Genomic DNA, 14,404 nt, shown 5'->3' with positions numbered 1-14,404 from the left:
CACTAGCCGCGTCCTCAGAGCATGTGTTTACGGACATATTCAATCAATCCCTATCCCAGTCTGCTGTTCCCACATGCTTCAAGAGGGCCACCATTGTTCCTGTTCCCAAGAAAGCTAAGGTAACTGAGCTAAACGACTATCGCCCCGTAGCACTCACTTCCGTCATCATGAGGTGCTTTGAGAGACTAGTCAAGGATCATATCACCTCCACCCTACCTGATACCCTAGACCCAATCCAATTTGCTTACCGCCCCAATAGGTCCACAGACGACGCAATCGCAATCACACTTCACACTGCACACTGCCCTAACCCATCTGGACAAGAGGAATACCTATGTAAGAATGCTGTTCATCGACTACAGCTCAGCATTTAACACCATAGTACCCTCCAAACTCGTCATTAAGCTTGAGACCCTGGGTCTCGACCCCGCCCTGTGCATCTGGGTCCTGGACTTTCTGATGGGCCGCCCCCAGGTGGTGAGGGTAGGTAACAACATCTCCACCCCGCTGATCCTCAACACTGGGGCCCCACAAGGGTGTGTTCTCAGCCCTCTCCTGTACTCCCTGTTCACCCATGACTGCGTGGCCATGCACGCCTCCAACTCAATCATCAAGTTTGCAGATGACACGACAGTGGTAGGCTTGATTACCAACAACGACGAGACATTGTAATACTTCTGACAGACATTTTCCTTACTCCGCCCATAACTTTTAGACTTCATAACATTGCCAGAAGGCATGGATTATTGAATCATTATTATTTTTAGACTTCAGACATGACTGACTTTGTGCTGTAGAATTTGTAACATAATTTTATGAGCGATAGAACAGCAGCATACTTGTATGGAATTAAAAATAATAATAATCACGATGCGCAATGCTCTCCAGCTCTGCTTCTTCAACAAAACAAAAACAATTACAAGGCCGCGGGGCGGACAGTGGCACTGTTTCACCCCATCTTTAAGGTTAGGAGCAGAGGTTGAGGTAGATGGTGTTTGCTATAGTGGTTTTATATTTGGGGTATGCATATGGTTTAAAAATCTATTTTTCAGTGAAATGTGAAACATCATGGGAAACGGTGTTCTTCCTCGTGTTCTAAGAGGTGAGAGTGGGGCTTAGAGGGATGATGCAACCACAAGCTGAGAGCCACCCCCTCAACCTCTCACACGATCCTCTCTACTCAGCAGTGGAAGGTTATCAGTAGTTTGAATTAGTGGTTTGGCCCGTAAGCTGTTCAATTCACCTGTACTTCAGATACTTTTACCTTTGGTGTTTATTCCTCTCTCATTTCACATAGACAGATTCAATCCTAGGTTGATGATAACAAAGGTTAAGACAATAGGATTCTAATATTCTAATCGGTTTATTTTCAAAAGCTTCCTCATGGAATTATTAAGATCCTAGCCTGGGTATCTTCAACCTTGAATCAAACTAGACTCTCTCCTCCTCTTTAGGTAGATATCTGCCTCTCCGGATTATTACTTATATTTGCTTTGTAATGTTCATTTCAGATAGTGATGTTCAGGTATTAAATTGTCTTAATATGTTGATTAAAATCAGAAAGTTAGCTAGGAAGAAATGTTATGATGTATTATAGAGCATGCTTAAAAAACCTTCCATTGTGAAGAAGGGCTTAGTATTTTATCGTCCCAATTTGTCACGTAGCAACCTCCTGCTACCTAATCAAAATTAAATCCATCCTGGGTCGCCGAAAGCTACCATCACTATTATACAATATTACACAGAGAAATTATATGTCAGAGAGAGCTAGCAAAACAATAATCCACTTGTTCAGCCAAAGCAACAGGTCTGTGATGATGGAAAGTGGAAACATCCCAGAGATTAGCAGAGAGTGACATTGATACGAGTGAGAGATTCCAGAGCCTCAGCTCACAGGCAGCATCGTACGACACTAGTCTGTATGGCTGCAAGGGGCCCAAGCCAACACTCGCCACCTCAGCCAACGTTCACTGTCTCAGCCAACACATTCTATTCTGCCTCAGCCTGGCTCTGCTTTTCAAGACTTCACTATCTCTCTCTAATCGGCTGAAACAAGAGGAGAGCAGCTTGTAGTTATGAGGAATGTTCTGACTGGAATATTAAAACCAGGACTTCCTCTCTAGCTTTTCACTGACACAAGTCATTCAAAACAACCTTACGAAAATAAGTCAGGAAACTTTATAGTTCAACTAAAATGGAGAACTCTGAAGAATTGATGGTCTTGAAATTGAACGCAATTGATAGTTCCATCCATCGCACCACGCAGAACAAATCACACAAAAAAACTTTCAACAGAGCTTTCCTTCAACCACACACTCAGACCTAAACACTGGGCAGGGTGCTTAATAATTGGTGGGCAACAACAACAGCACATTTGCTTCATTCAAGTTGGGCCACCCACCAAGCTGTTGTGAAGCTGCCTGCCCTGGTGATAAGAGAAGCAGAGAGGGAGGACAGGCTGTTTTCTTCAAAAAGAGGGCCTGTAGATTCAGGCAGGGCCAGGCTGGAGGCAGTGCTGCCTTTGGGCTGACAGGCCCTGATTGACCGTGTTAGTTGGCCCCAGAGCTACACAGGCAGGGCCCTTTCAAAGAAGATGTGAGGAGGAGGAGAGGAGGAGGGCAGATGACAGAGGCACCGCCGAGGGTCACATGACCGTATTACTCCAGCGCCCCGCAAGAAGAGAGAGTATGCCGCACACAGAGAGCATAGTGAGAGAGGAAGGGAGGGGAGGTAGCGATAAAGAGCATAGTGAGTAAGAGGGAGGGATGGGAGGTAGCGATAAAGAGCATAGTGAGTAAGAAGGAGGGAGGGATGGGAGGTAGCGATAAAGAGCATAGTGAGTAAGAGGGAGGGATGGGAGGTAGCGATAAAGAGCATAGTGAGTAAGAAGGAGGGAGGGATGGGAGGTAGCGATAAAGAGCATAGTGAGTAAGAGGGAGGGATGGGAGGTAGCGATAAAGAGCATAGTGAGTAAGAGGGAGGGATGGGAGGTAGCGATAAAGAGCATAGTGAGTAAGAGGGAGGGATGGGAGGTAGCGATAAAGAGCATAGTGAGTAAGAGGGAGGGATGGGAGGTAGCGATAAAGAGCATAGTGAGTAAGAGGAAGGGAGGGGAGGTAGCGATAAAGAGCATAGTGAGTAAGAGGAAGGGATGGGAGGTAGCGATAAAGAGCATAGTGAGTAAGAGGGAGGGAGGGGAGGTAGCGATAAAGAGCATAGTGAGTAAGAGGGAGGGATGGGAGGTAGCGATAAAGAGCATAGTGAGTAAGAAGGAGGGAGGGATGGGAGGTAGCGATAAAGAGCATAGTGAGTAAGAGGGAGGGATGGGAGGTAGCGATAAAGAGCATAGTGAGTAAGAGGGAGGGATGGGAGGTAGCGATAAAGAGCATAGTGAGTAAGAGGGAGGGATGGGAGGTAGCGATAAAGAGCATAGTGAGTAAGAGGGAGGGATGGGAGGTAGCGATAAAGAGCATAGTGAGTAAGAGGGAGGGATGGGAGGTAGCGATAAAGAGCATAGTGAGTAAGAGGGAGGGATGGGAGGTAGCGATAAAGAGCATAGTGAGTAAGAGGGAGGGATGGGAGGTAGCGATAAAGAGCATAGTGAGTAAGAGGAAGGGAGGGGAGGTAGCGATAAAGAGCATAGTGAGTAAGAGGGAGGGATGGGAGGTAGCGATAAAGAGCATAGTGAGTAAGAGGGAGGGAGGGGAGGTAGCGATAAAGAGCATAGTGAGTAAGAGGGAGGGATGGGAGGTAGCGATAAAGAGCATAGTGAGTAAGAAGGAGGGAGGGATGGGAGGTAGCGATAAAGAGCATAGTGAGTAAGAGGGAGGGATGGGAGGTAGCGATAAAGAGCATAGTGAGTAAGAGGGAGGGATGGGAGGTAGCGATAAAGAGCATAGTGAGTAAGAGGGAGGGATGGGAGGTAGCGATAAAGAGCATAGTGAGTAAGAGGGAGGGATGGGAGGTAGCGATAAAGAGCATAGTGAGTAAGAGGGAGGGATGGGAGGTAGCGATAAAGAGCATAGTGAGTAAGAGGAAGGGAGGGGAGGTAGCGATAAAGAACATAGTGAGTAAGAGGAAGGGAGGGGAGGTAGCGATAAAGAGCATAGTGAGTAAGAAGGAGGGATGGGAGGTAGCGATAAAGAGCATAGTGAGTAAGAGGAAGGGAGGGGAGGTAGCGATAAAGAGCATAGTGAGTAAGAAGGAGGGAGGGGAGGTAGCGATAAAGAGCATAGTGAGTAAGAGGGAGGGATGGGAGGTAGCGATAAAGAGCATAGTGAGTAAGAGGGAGGGATGGGAGGTAGCGATAAAGAGCATAGTGAGTAAGAGGGAGGGATGGGAGGTAGCGATAAAGAGCATAGTGAGTAAGAGGGAGGGATGGGAGGTAGCGATAAAGAGCATAGTGAGTAAGAGGGAGGGATGGGAGGTAGCGATAAAGAGCATAGTGAGTAAGAGGAAGGGATGGGAGGTAGCGATAAAGAGCATAGTGAGTAAGAGGGAGGGATGGGAGGTAGCGATAAAGAGCATAGTGAGTAAGAGGAAGGGAGGGGAGGTAGCGATAAAGAGCATAGTGAGTAAGAAGGAGGGATGGGAGGTAGCGATAAAGAGCATAGTGAGTAAGAGGGAGGGATGGGAGGTAGCGATAAAGAGCATAGTGAGTAAGAGGGAGGGAGGGGAGGTAGCTATTAAGAGCATAGTGAGTAAGAGGGAGGGAGGGGAGGTAGCGATAAAGAGCATTGTGAGTAAGAGGGAGGGAGGGATGGGAGGTAGCGATAAAGAGCATAGTGAGTAAGAGGGAGGGAGGGATGGGAGGTAGCGATAAAGAGCATAGTGAGTAAGAGGGAGGGAGGGATGGGAGGTAGCTATAAAGAGCATAGTGAGTAAGAGGGAGGGAGGGGAGGTAGCGATAAAGAGCATAGTGAGTAAGAGGGAGGGAGGGATGGGAGGTAGCTATAAAGAGCATAGTGAGTAAGAAGGAGGGAGGGGAGGTAGCTATAAAGAGCATTGTGAGTAAGAAGGAGGGAGGGGAGGGAGCTATTAAGATCATAGTGAGTAAGAGGGAGGGAGGGGAGGTAGCGATAAAGAGCATAGTGAGTAAGAAGGAGGGAGGGGAGGGAGCGATAAAGAGCATAGTGAGTAAGAGGGAGGGAGGGGAGGTAGCTATTAAGAGCATAGTGAGTAAGAGGGAGGGAGGGGAGGTAGCGATAAAGAGCATAGTGAGTAAGAAGGAGGGAGGGGAGGGAGCTATTAAGAGCATAGTGAGTAAGAGGGAGGGAGGGGAGGTAGCGATAAAGAGCATAGTGAGTAAGAGGGAGGGAGGGGAGGGAGGTAGCTATTAAGAGCATAGTGAGTAAGAGGGAGGGAGGGGAGGTAGCGATAAAGAGCATAGTGAGTAAGAGGGAGGGAGGGGAGGGAGCGATAAAGAGCATAGTGAGTAAGAGGGAGGGAGGGGAGGTAGCGATAAAGAGCATAGTGAGTAAGAAGGAGGGAGGGGAGGGCGCGATAAAGAGCATAGTGAGTAAGAGGGAGGGAGGGGAGGTAGCGATAAAGAGCATAGTGAGTAAGAGGGAGGGAGGGGAGGTAGCTATTAAGAGCATAGTGAGTAAGAGGGAGGGAGGGGAGGTAGCGATAAAGAGCATAGTGAGTAAGAGGGAGGGAGGGGAGGTAGCGATAAAGAGCATAGTGAGAGAGGAAGGGAGGGGAGGTAGCGATAAAGAGCATAGTGAGTAAGAAGGAGGGAGGGGAGGTAGCGATAAAGAGCATAGTGAGTAAGAAGGAGGGAGGGGAGGTAGCGATAAAGAGCATTGTGAGTAAGAAGGAGGGAGGGGAGGGAGCTATTAAGAGCATAGTGAGTAAGAGGGAGGGAGGGGAGGTAGCGATAAAGAGCATAGTGAGTAAGAAGGAGGGAGGGGAGGGAGCGATAAAGAGCATAGTGAGTAAGAGGGAGGGAGGGGAGGTAGCGATAAAGAGCATAGTGAGTAAGAGGGAGGGAGGGGAGGGAGGTAGCTATTAAGAGCATAGTGAGTAAGAGGGAGGGAGGGGAGGTAGCGATAAAGAGCATAGTGAGTAAGAGGGAGGGAGGGGAGGGAGGTAGCTATTAAGAGCATAGTGAGAGAGGAAGGGAGGGGAGGTAGCGATAAAGAGCATAGTGAGTAAGAAGGAGGGAGGGGAGGTAGCGATAAAGAGCATAGTGAGTAAGAAGGAGGGAGGGGAGGGGAGGTAGCGATAAAGAGCATAGTGAGTAAGAGGGAGGGAGGGGAGGTAGCGATAAAGAGCATAGTGAGTAAGAAGGAGGGAGGGGAGGTAGCGATAAAGAGCATAGTGAGTAAGAGGGAGGGATGGGAGGTAGCGATAAAGAGCATTGTGAGTAAGAAGGAGGGAGGGGAGGGAGGGAGCTATTAAGAGCATAGTGAGTAAGAGGGAGGGAGGGGAGGTAGCGATAAAGAGCATAGTGAGTAAGAGGGAGGGAGGGGAGGTAGCTATTAAGAGCATAGTGAGTAAGACGGAGGGAGGGGAGGTAGCGATAAAGAGCATTGTGAGTAAGAGGGAGGGAGGGGAGGGAGGGGAGGTAGCTATTAAGAGCATAGTGAGTAAGAGGGAGGGAGGGGAGGTAGCGATAAAGAGCATAGTGAGTAAGAGGGAGGGAGGGGAGGTAGCGATAAAGAGCATAGTGAGTAAGAGGGAGGGAGGGGAGGTAGCGATAAAGAGCATAGTGAGTAAGAGGGAGGGAGGGGAGGTAGCGATAAAGAGCATAGTGAGTAAGAAGGAGGGAGGGGAGGTAGCGATAAAGAGCATAGTGAGTAAGAGGGAGGGATGGGAGGTAGCTATTAAGAGCATAGTGAGTAAGAAGGAGGGAGGGGGGGTAGCGATAAAGAGCATAGTGAGTAAGAGGGAGGGAGGGGAGGTAGCGATAAAGAGCATAGTGAGTAAGAAGGAGGGAGGGGAGGTAGCGATAAAGAGCATAGTGAGTAAGAAGGAGGGAGGGGAGGTAGCGATAAAGAGCATTGTGAGTAAGAGGGAGGGAGGGGAGGTAGCGATAAAGAGCATTGTGAGTAAGAAGGAGGGAGGGGAGGGAGCTATTAAGAGCATAGTGAGTAAGAGGGAGGGAGGGGAGGTAGTGATAAAGAGCATTGTGAGTAAGAGGGAGGGAGGGATGGGAGGGGAGGTAGCTATTAAGAGCATAGTGAGTAAGAGGGAGGGAGGGGAGGTAGCGATAAAGAGCATTGTGAGTAAGAAGGAGGGAGGGGAGGGAGCTATTAAGAGCATAGTGAGTAAGAAGGAGGGAGGGGAGGTAGCGATAAAGAGCATAGTGAGTAAGAGGGAGGGAGGGGAGGTAGCGATAAAGAGCATAGTGAGTAAGAAGGAGGGAGGGGAGGTAGCGATAAAGAGCATAGTGAGTAAGAAGGAGGGAGGGGAGGTAGCGATAAAGAGCATTGTGAGTAAGAGGGAGGGAGGGGAGGTAGCGATAAAGAGCATTGTGAGTAAGAAGGAGGGAGGGGAGGGAGCTATTAAGAGCATAGTGAGTAAGAGGGAGGGAGGGGAGGTAGTGATAAAGAGCATTGTGAGTAAGAGGGAGGGAGGGATGGGAGGGGAGGTAGCTATTAAGAGCATAGTGAGTAAGAGGGAGGGAGGGGAGGTAGCGATAAAGAGCATAGTGAGTAAGAGGGAGGGAGGGGAGGTAGCGATAAAGAGCATAATGAGTAAGGGGGAGGGAGGGGAGGTAGCGATAAAGAGCATTGTAAGTAAGAGGGAGGGAGGGGAGGGAGGGGAGGTAGCTATTAAGAGCATAGTGAGTAAGAGGGAGGGAGGGGAGGTAGCGATAAAGAGCATAGTGAGTAAGAGGGAGGGAGGGGAGGTAGCGATAAAGAGCATAGTGAGTAAGGGGGAGGGAGGGGAGGGAGGTAGCTATTAAGAGCATAGTGGGAGAAAGAGGGAGGGAGGGAGCTATTAAGAGCATAGTGAGTAAGAGGGAGGGAGGGGAGGTAGCGATAAAGAGCATTGTGAGTAAGAGGGAGGGAGGGGAGGGAGCTATTAAGAGCATAGTGTGTAAGAGGGAGGGAGGGGAGGTAGCAATAAAGAGCATAGTGAGTAAGAGGGAGGGAGGGGAGGTAGCTATAAAGAGCATAGTGAGTAAGAGGGAGGGAGGGGAGGTAGCGATAAAGAGCATTGTGAGTAAGAGGGAGGGGAGGGAGGTAGCTATTAAGAGCATAGTGGGAGAAAGAGGGAGGGGAGGGAGGGGAGGTAGCGATAAAGAGCATAGTGAGAGATAGAGAGGGGGGAGGGAGGGAGGGGAGGTAGCTATAAAGAGCACAGTGAGAGAGAGGGGGAGGGGAGGGAGGGAGGGGAGGTAGCAATAAAGAGCATAGTGAGAGAGAGGGGGAGCGAGAGAGGAAAAGGGAGAAAAAGAGACAGTGTTTGGAAAGAAAGAGAGAGGGAGGTTAGAGATAGAGAGGGAGAGTACAGAAAGAGAGTACAGGATGTATGGTATGAAAGACCAGGAGAGGGTGAGGTGAGAAGGATGAGTCAGTGAAAGAGAGACAGAGAGAGAGAGGCCTTAGGACACACCTACTCATTCAGGGGTTTTTCTCTATTTTCTACATTGTAGAATAATAGTGAAGACATCAAAACTATGAAATAACACATATGGAATCATGTAGTGACCAAAAAAGTATTACAATTGATTATTTTTGAGATTCTTCAAAGAAGCCACCCTTTGCCTTGATGACAGCTTTGCACACTCTTGGCATTCTCTCAACCAGCTTCATGAGGTAGTCACCTGGAAACAAAATGATCTGGTCTGATGAAACCAAGATTTAAGTATTTGGCCTGAATGCCAAGCGTCACGTCTGGAGAAAACCTGGCACCATCCATACGGTGAAGCATGGTGGTGGCAGCATCATGTGGGGATGTTTTTCAGCAGCAGGGACTGGGAGACCAGTCAGGATCAAGGGAAAGATGAACGGAGCAAAGTAAAGTGAGATCCTTGACGAAAACCTGCTCCAGAGCGCTCAGGATCTCAGACTGGGGCGAAAGTTCACATTCCAACAGGAAAACGACCCTAAGCACACAGCCAAGACAACGTGGAAGTGGCTTCGGGACTAGTCTCTGAAAGTCCTTGAGTGGCCAAGCCAGAGCCTGGACTTGAACCCTATCAAACATCTCTGGAGAGACCTAAAAATAGCTGTTCAGCAACACTCCCTATCCAACCTGACAGAGCTTGAGAGTATCTGCAGAGAGGAATGGGAGAAACTCTCTAAATACAGGTGTGCCAAGCTTGTAGCGTCATACCCAAGAAGACTCGAGGCTGTAGTCGCTGCCAAAGTTGCTTCAAGAAAGTACTGAATAAAGGGTCAGAATACTTATGTAAATGTGATATAAAAAAAATATGTTTTTATACATTTGCAAAAATGTCTAATAACCTGTTTTTGCTTTGTCATTATGGGGTATTGTGTGTAGATTGATGAGGGGAAAAAACGATTTAATACATTTTAGAATAAGGCTGTAACGTAACACAATGTGGAAAAATACTGAAGCTGTTTTTATATATTTTTTTATACTGAATCTGTTTTTGTTGGGTTAAGATGTTAGTCATCCCAGTTAAATTATCTTTATTGATGTCTAGTAATCCAAGCCTTAACAGGATGGAACAGGGAACAAATACAGAGACATTATGGAACATATTGGGCTTACATGGGCACACACTGTGTTTTTTTTTGTTCTGGAAAGACTCCTGGGGGAGGGTCCTCTACCCCTCACCCCATCACCACCACCACATGCAAACAAATACTCGTAGCCCACCTCTCCCTCCTTTTCCTCCTCCTCCCCCAACTCCTCCTTTTTGGAATCATTGATGTGAGGTCTATTGTGTGAGCTGAGCAGAGCAGAGGGAGAGGAAGTGTGGCCCTGCGTGGTCTCAGCCTTGGACTCTGTTACGGCCTGACCACTGACCCACTCACCCGCCTTTTAAAGAGGTTTTAGGGTCACAGGTTCACAATAAGGTGACTCAACTGTGAACGACGGACGGCATCTCCTTTCAAAGGCCCGACCTTCACATCTACTTCTCCCCCTCCCTCTCTCTTCCTCTCTCCCTCTATCCCCCAGCCCCATCTTATCCCTCTTTCCACTAACCCCATCTAACCCCTCTCTTCTCCCCAGCCCCATTTCACCGCTCATTCCTCCGGCCCTGTCTAACCCCTCTCTCTCCTCCAGCCCCATCTCACCCCTCTTTCCCTCAGCCACATCCTCAGTGCCTGTCACTATGCACCCAACACCTACCCCGCCGCAACAGTGCTAATCAGCATAGCATCCCAAGGAGGTGAGAACATGAGGTTTGATGAGGGTTGGGGCCTCAGAGCACGGCTAACGCTAATGCTCATGCTTCAGGTTACTCACTGGGGATAAAACCTGACCACATTTCCATGAGCAGCTACAATAGGACTAACTGTGGCCAAGAAAAGTAATTTATACTGACTGCATAGACATCCAATAATTCACAGAGGGATTCAGACTGTATCAATAATCATAGCTGCATTTTAGCCAGACTGTTACATGCTAGCTGTCTAGTCTGTGTTTTATAAATGTGCAATGAGCATACAACTATGCCTTTAAATAAGGAATTGGCAACTCGTTCTCATTCTGAGAAATAAGCATGTTCTTAACCAGGTAGCCACTTGATTTCAAAACCTAAACAAAGTGAACAGGCCATGTTGTTCAAACAGTTGGAGACGGACAGAAGGCTGTATTCATAACAATTCAACTGTTCTACCTTGTAGAAAACAGATCCAAGTTTGCTAGACTTTAAATATAAAGATTAGCTGGCTACTCACGAGCAGGTGGGCTTGTGTTTGAGAGATTGTTTATGAGACCTGTGTTAATTTTCTATATTGCCTGTTACCAGAAGTTGGTCATTATTCCTGGATGTGCATTATGCATGGTTCTGGTTAAATTTGTAACAAAAATTGCATTTTCATAAAAATACTTGACGGCCAATGTTTTGCCCAAAAAAGCTATATTTAGCCTACTGTAGGTATAATTTTACAAGCCTTGAATTCATTAGATTATTCGCTACTGTTGCAAAGGCAGTGTATTGACCTTTATTTGTGCTACAAAGCTTAGTTTGAAAAAAATTGAGATATGATTTTTAGGCCATATCGCCCAGCCCTACAACCCCTACAAAAATGTCCATTAATTATAATGCACATAATAATTCACATTTCCTGTTGATGAAGGATTGTTTTCTTGCTGTAGCAAGCTGGCACATATTAAGATCCTACATCTGTAGTGAAGAAAGAGGACAAACAGTCCCTACTCAACATGAGAACTACTGTCAGTTCCAGACAAGGAGAATATCATGATCCATTTCATACAGAGTTTAACATTTTGTTTGAAATTTGCTCATTGATAACGGAAAGGCAAAACATCAACAGTGGATTTATTGTAAGAGCATCTACTACAGTAGATAATACACAGTGTTTGTCATTGTACCATCAATTTACACTTCAATGGAAGAAATACAGCATTCTGTCCTACCATTCCATGTCCACAGTCTGTCCCATCAGCCAAGGGCATGTGCTGTGTCCGACACCCTTTATGGCCCCCCTCAGCACTCGTACACCAAAGCCTCTTGCACTGTTTCTGTGTGGAAAGAGATAGCGAGAGAGGGAAGAAAGAGACATGCGGGAGAGAGGCGGAGAGACAGAGAGAGGAAGGGAGCGTTAAACACTGTTACAATACAACTGTTACAAACCCCCCACTGCAGGAGAATTATTTAACTGTTTCACCCCAAACTACAAATCCCTAATATTGACAGGCAGACAGAAGGCTCTATTGTGCTGCTCAGTAGTAAGTACTGTGGGATGTGTAACAGGCTTTATGGACAGTTCAGCCTCTAGAACCCCAGACAGTAACTTTTACAGCTACTTGGGCAGCTGTTACTATCACTATAGATTAGCCACACAGTATTGCAGAAGTCTCCAACCAGACCGGAGGGAGCATGAAATCTTAAAGCATGTTCAACATGAGAACGTATGCTCTGTTTGAAGGGAAAGCAGCTTCCCTCACAGCTGCCTATTAAACCCTAAACAAAGCTAATTGTCTCGTAAAACCACCAAAGCTGTGTGTCATACAGACAGCTCATTAAAAACAATGACTGGGGAAGGGGGGTACAGTACAGTGTTGTCTATACTGTATAAACTTATGACTTCATCATCTCAATACAAGTGCCTTATCATAGACAAGACACATTAGAACCTCAGAAGCATATGACATCATTATCCATAGGAGGTTTGGTTGAGGACACTTTTTTGGAGATAATAGAGACTGAGTTTACGTCCCAAATGCCATTCGGGACATCCCTTACGAGACACCTGGTTGTGAGGAATGAAACCTGGCTTACCATGTAAGGGCAGACCATGGATCCGGGACCAAACATGAGCTCACACTGTCGGTTGGCATTGTAGATTTGACCAGGGAGGTGGTTGGGTAGCTCGTACGTCCTGCTCACTGGCTCGTCCAACAGGCACTCTCCGTACCCTGTGCTGAAAGGTAACACATACACACATAAATTAGCACGTATGCACACACACACACACACACACACACACACACACACACACACACACACACACACACACACACACACACACACACACACACACACACACACACACACACACACACACACACACACACACACACACACACACACACCCCACAACCAGTAAATAAGCACACATAAAGCTGCATCAAAGCTGCATCAAAGTACTTCATCAGTCAAGATTCATACAGTACAACAGAGTAGTCAGGATAATGTCATCTTTGTTATCCATCCAGGACTGATAATATTCCAATGTAAACATTTTTGTCCCATGTGGGTGGTCTGGTCTGATGTGTGATGTTACGTAACAGTGAGACTGACACCACTTCCCCTCACTGAGACCTAATATTAGTTAATGCTGTCACTATGAAACTGGAGCCAGGCATCATACAGACGGAATAAAGCTGCATTTACATGCAGACACAAAGCTATCCCAAAGCTATCCCAACCACATGTTTATTCAAAAGACATTTCTCTGTGCACAAAGCAAATTTTGAAGATGGTGCAGGATTGAGATGGCTGCCGTTTTACGGGCTCCTAACCAATTGTGCTATTGTGTGTGTTTTTCGCGTTATTTGTAACTTATTTTGTACACAATGTTTCTGCCACCATCTCTTATGACCGAAAAGAGCTTCTGGATATCGGGACAGCGATTACTCACCTCGTACTGGACAAAGATGTTTTCTTTAACGAGTCGGATGTATAGGATTTACTTCAGACACCTGACAAGGCCCAAATCTCTGTTATTTGCATGAAAAAGAAACAGAAATCTGGGACGTAGGTCTGGGTGCCTTGTAAGGATCCAACGGCGAGTGAGTAATCCCCCTCTAACATCAGTCCTATTAGCCAACGTGCAATCATTGGATAACAAAACGGATTAGCTTTTTTTTCACCTTTATTTAACCAGGTAGGTTAAATAAAGGTTACTTTTTAAAAATAAAAGCGGAGCTCATCCATTTTGTTATCCAATGATTGCACGTCAAGACTATACTACCAACGGGACATTATAAACTGTAATATCTTATGTTTCCCCCGAGTCGTGGCTGAACGACGACGTGAATAACATACAACTGGTGGGATTTTCGATCCATCGGCAAAATAGAACAGCTGCCTCCGGTAAAACAAGAGGTGGCGGTTTGTGTCTATTTGAAAATAACAGGTTTTGCTCGCCTGAGGTAGAATATCTCAAGATACACTGTAGACCACACTATTTAACAAGAGAGTTTTCATCTATATTTTTCGTAGCTGTCTATTTACCATCACAAACTGATGCTGGCACTAAGACGGCACTCAACGAGCTGCATAAGGCTATAAACAAACAAGGAAATGCTCATCCAACAAGAAAATGCTCATCCAGGCCGCTCCTAGTGGCCAGGGACATTAATGCAGGGAAACGTACATCCATTTTACCTCATGCTAAATGTGCAACCAGAGGAAAAAAAACTCTAAACCACCTTTACTCCACACACAGAGACGCATACAAAGCTCTTCCTCGCCCTCCATTTGGCAAATTTGACCATAACTCTATCCACCTGATTCCAAAGCAAAAACTAAAGCAGGAAGTACCAGTGACTCGCTCAATAAGGTAGTGGTCAGATGACACAGATGCTAAGCTACAGGACTGTTTTGCTAGCACAGACTGGAAATGTTCCGGGATTCTTCCGATGGTATTGAGGAGTACACCACATCAGTCACTGGCTTCATCAATAAGTGCATCGATGACGTCGTCCCCACAGTGACTGTATGTACATACCCCAACCAGAAGCCATGGATTACAGGCAACATTTCCACTGAGCTAAAGGGTAGAGC

At 46.7% G+C, this 14,404-nt stretch overlaps 1 protein-coding gene across 1 annotated transcript in view; it reads right to left on the bottom strand.

Annotated features, from left to right (window-relative positions):
* Positions 1-14,404, bottom strand: part of LOC120053189 (A disintegrin and metalloproteinase with thrombospondin motifs 20-like) — a 147,730-nt gene that overhangs the window by 74,439 nt on the left and 58,887 nt on the right. The window contains exons 10-11 of the mRNA XM_039000350.1: positions 12,395-12,536; positions 11,530-11,634 (exon numbers count right to left, since the gene is read on the bottom strand). Of these exons, the coding sequence (XP_038856278.1) occupies positions 11,530-11,634; positions 12,395-12,536 (247 nt within the window). The remainder of the gene's footprint in view (positions 1-11,529; positions 11,635-12,394; positions 12,537-14,404) is intronic.

This window comes from Salvelinus namaycush, chromosome 9, assembly GCF_016432855.1.
Source record: "Salvelinus namaycush isolate Seneca chromosome 9, SaNama_1.0, whole genome shotgun sequence".
Lineage (NCBI taxonomy): Eukaryota > Metazoa > Chordata > Actinopteri > Salmoniformes > Salmonidae > Salvelinus > Salvelinus namaycush.
This window is presented reverse-complemented; position numbering and strand designations above follow the sequence as displayed.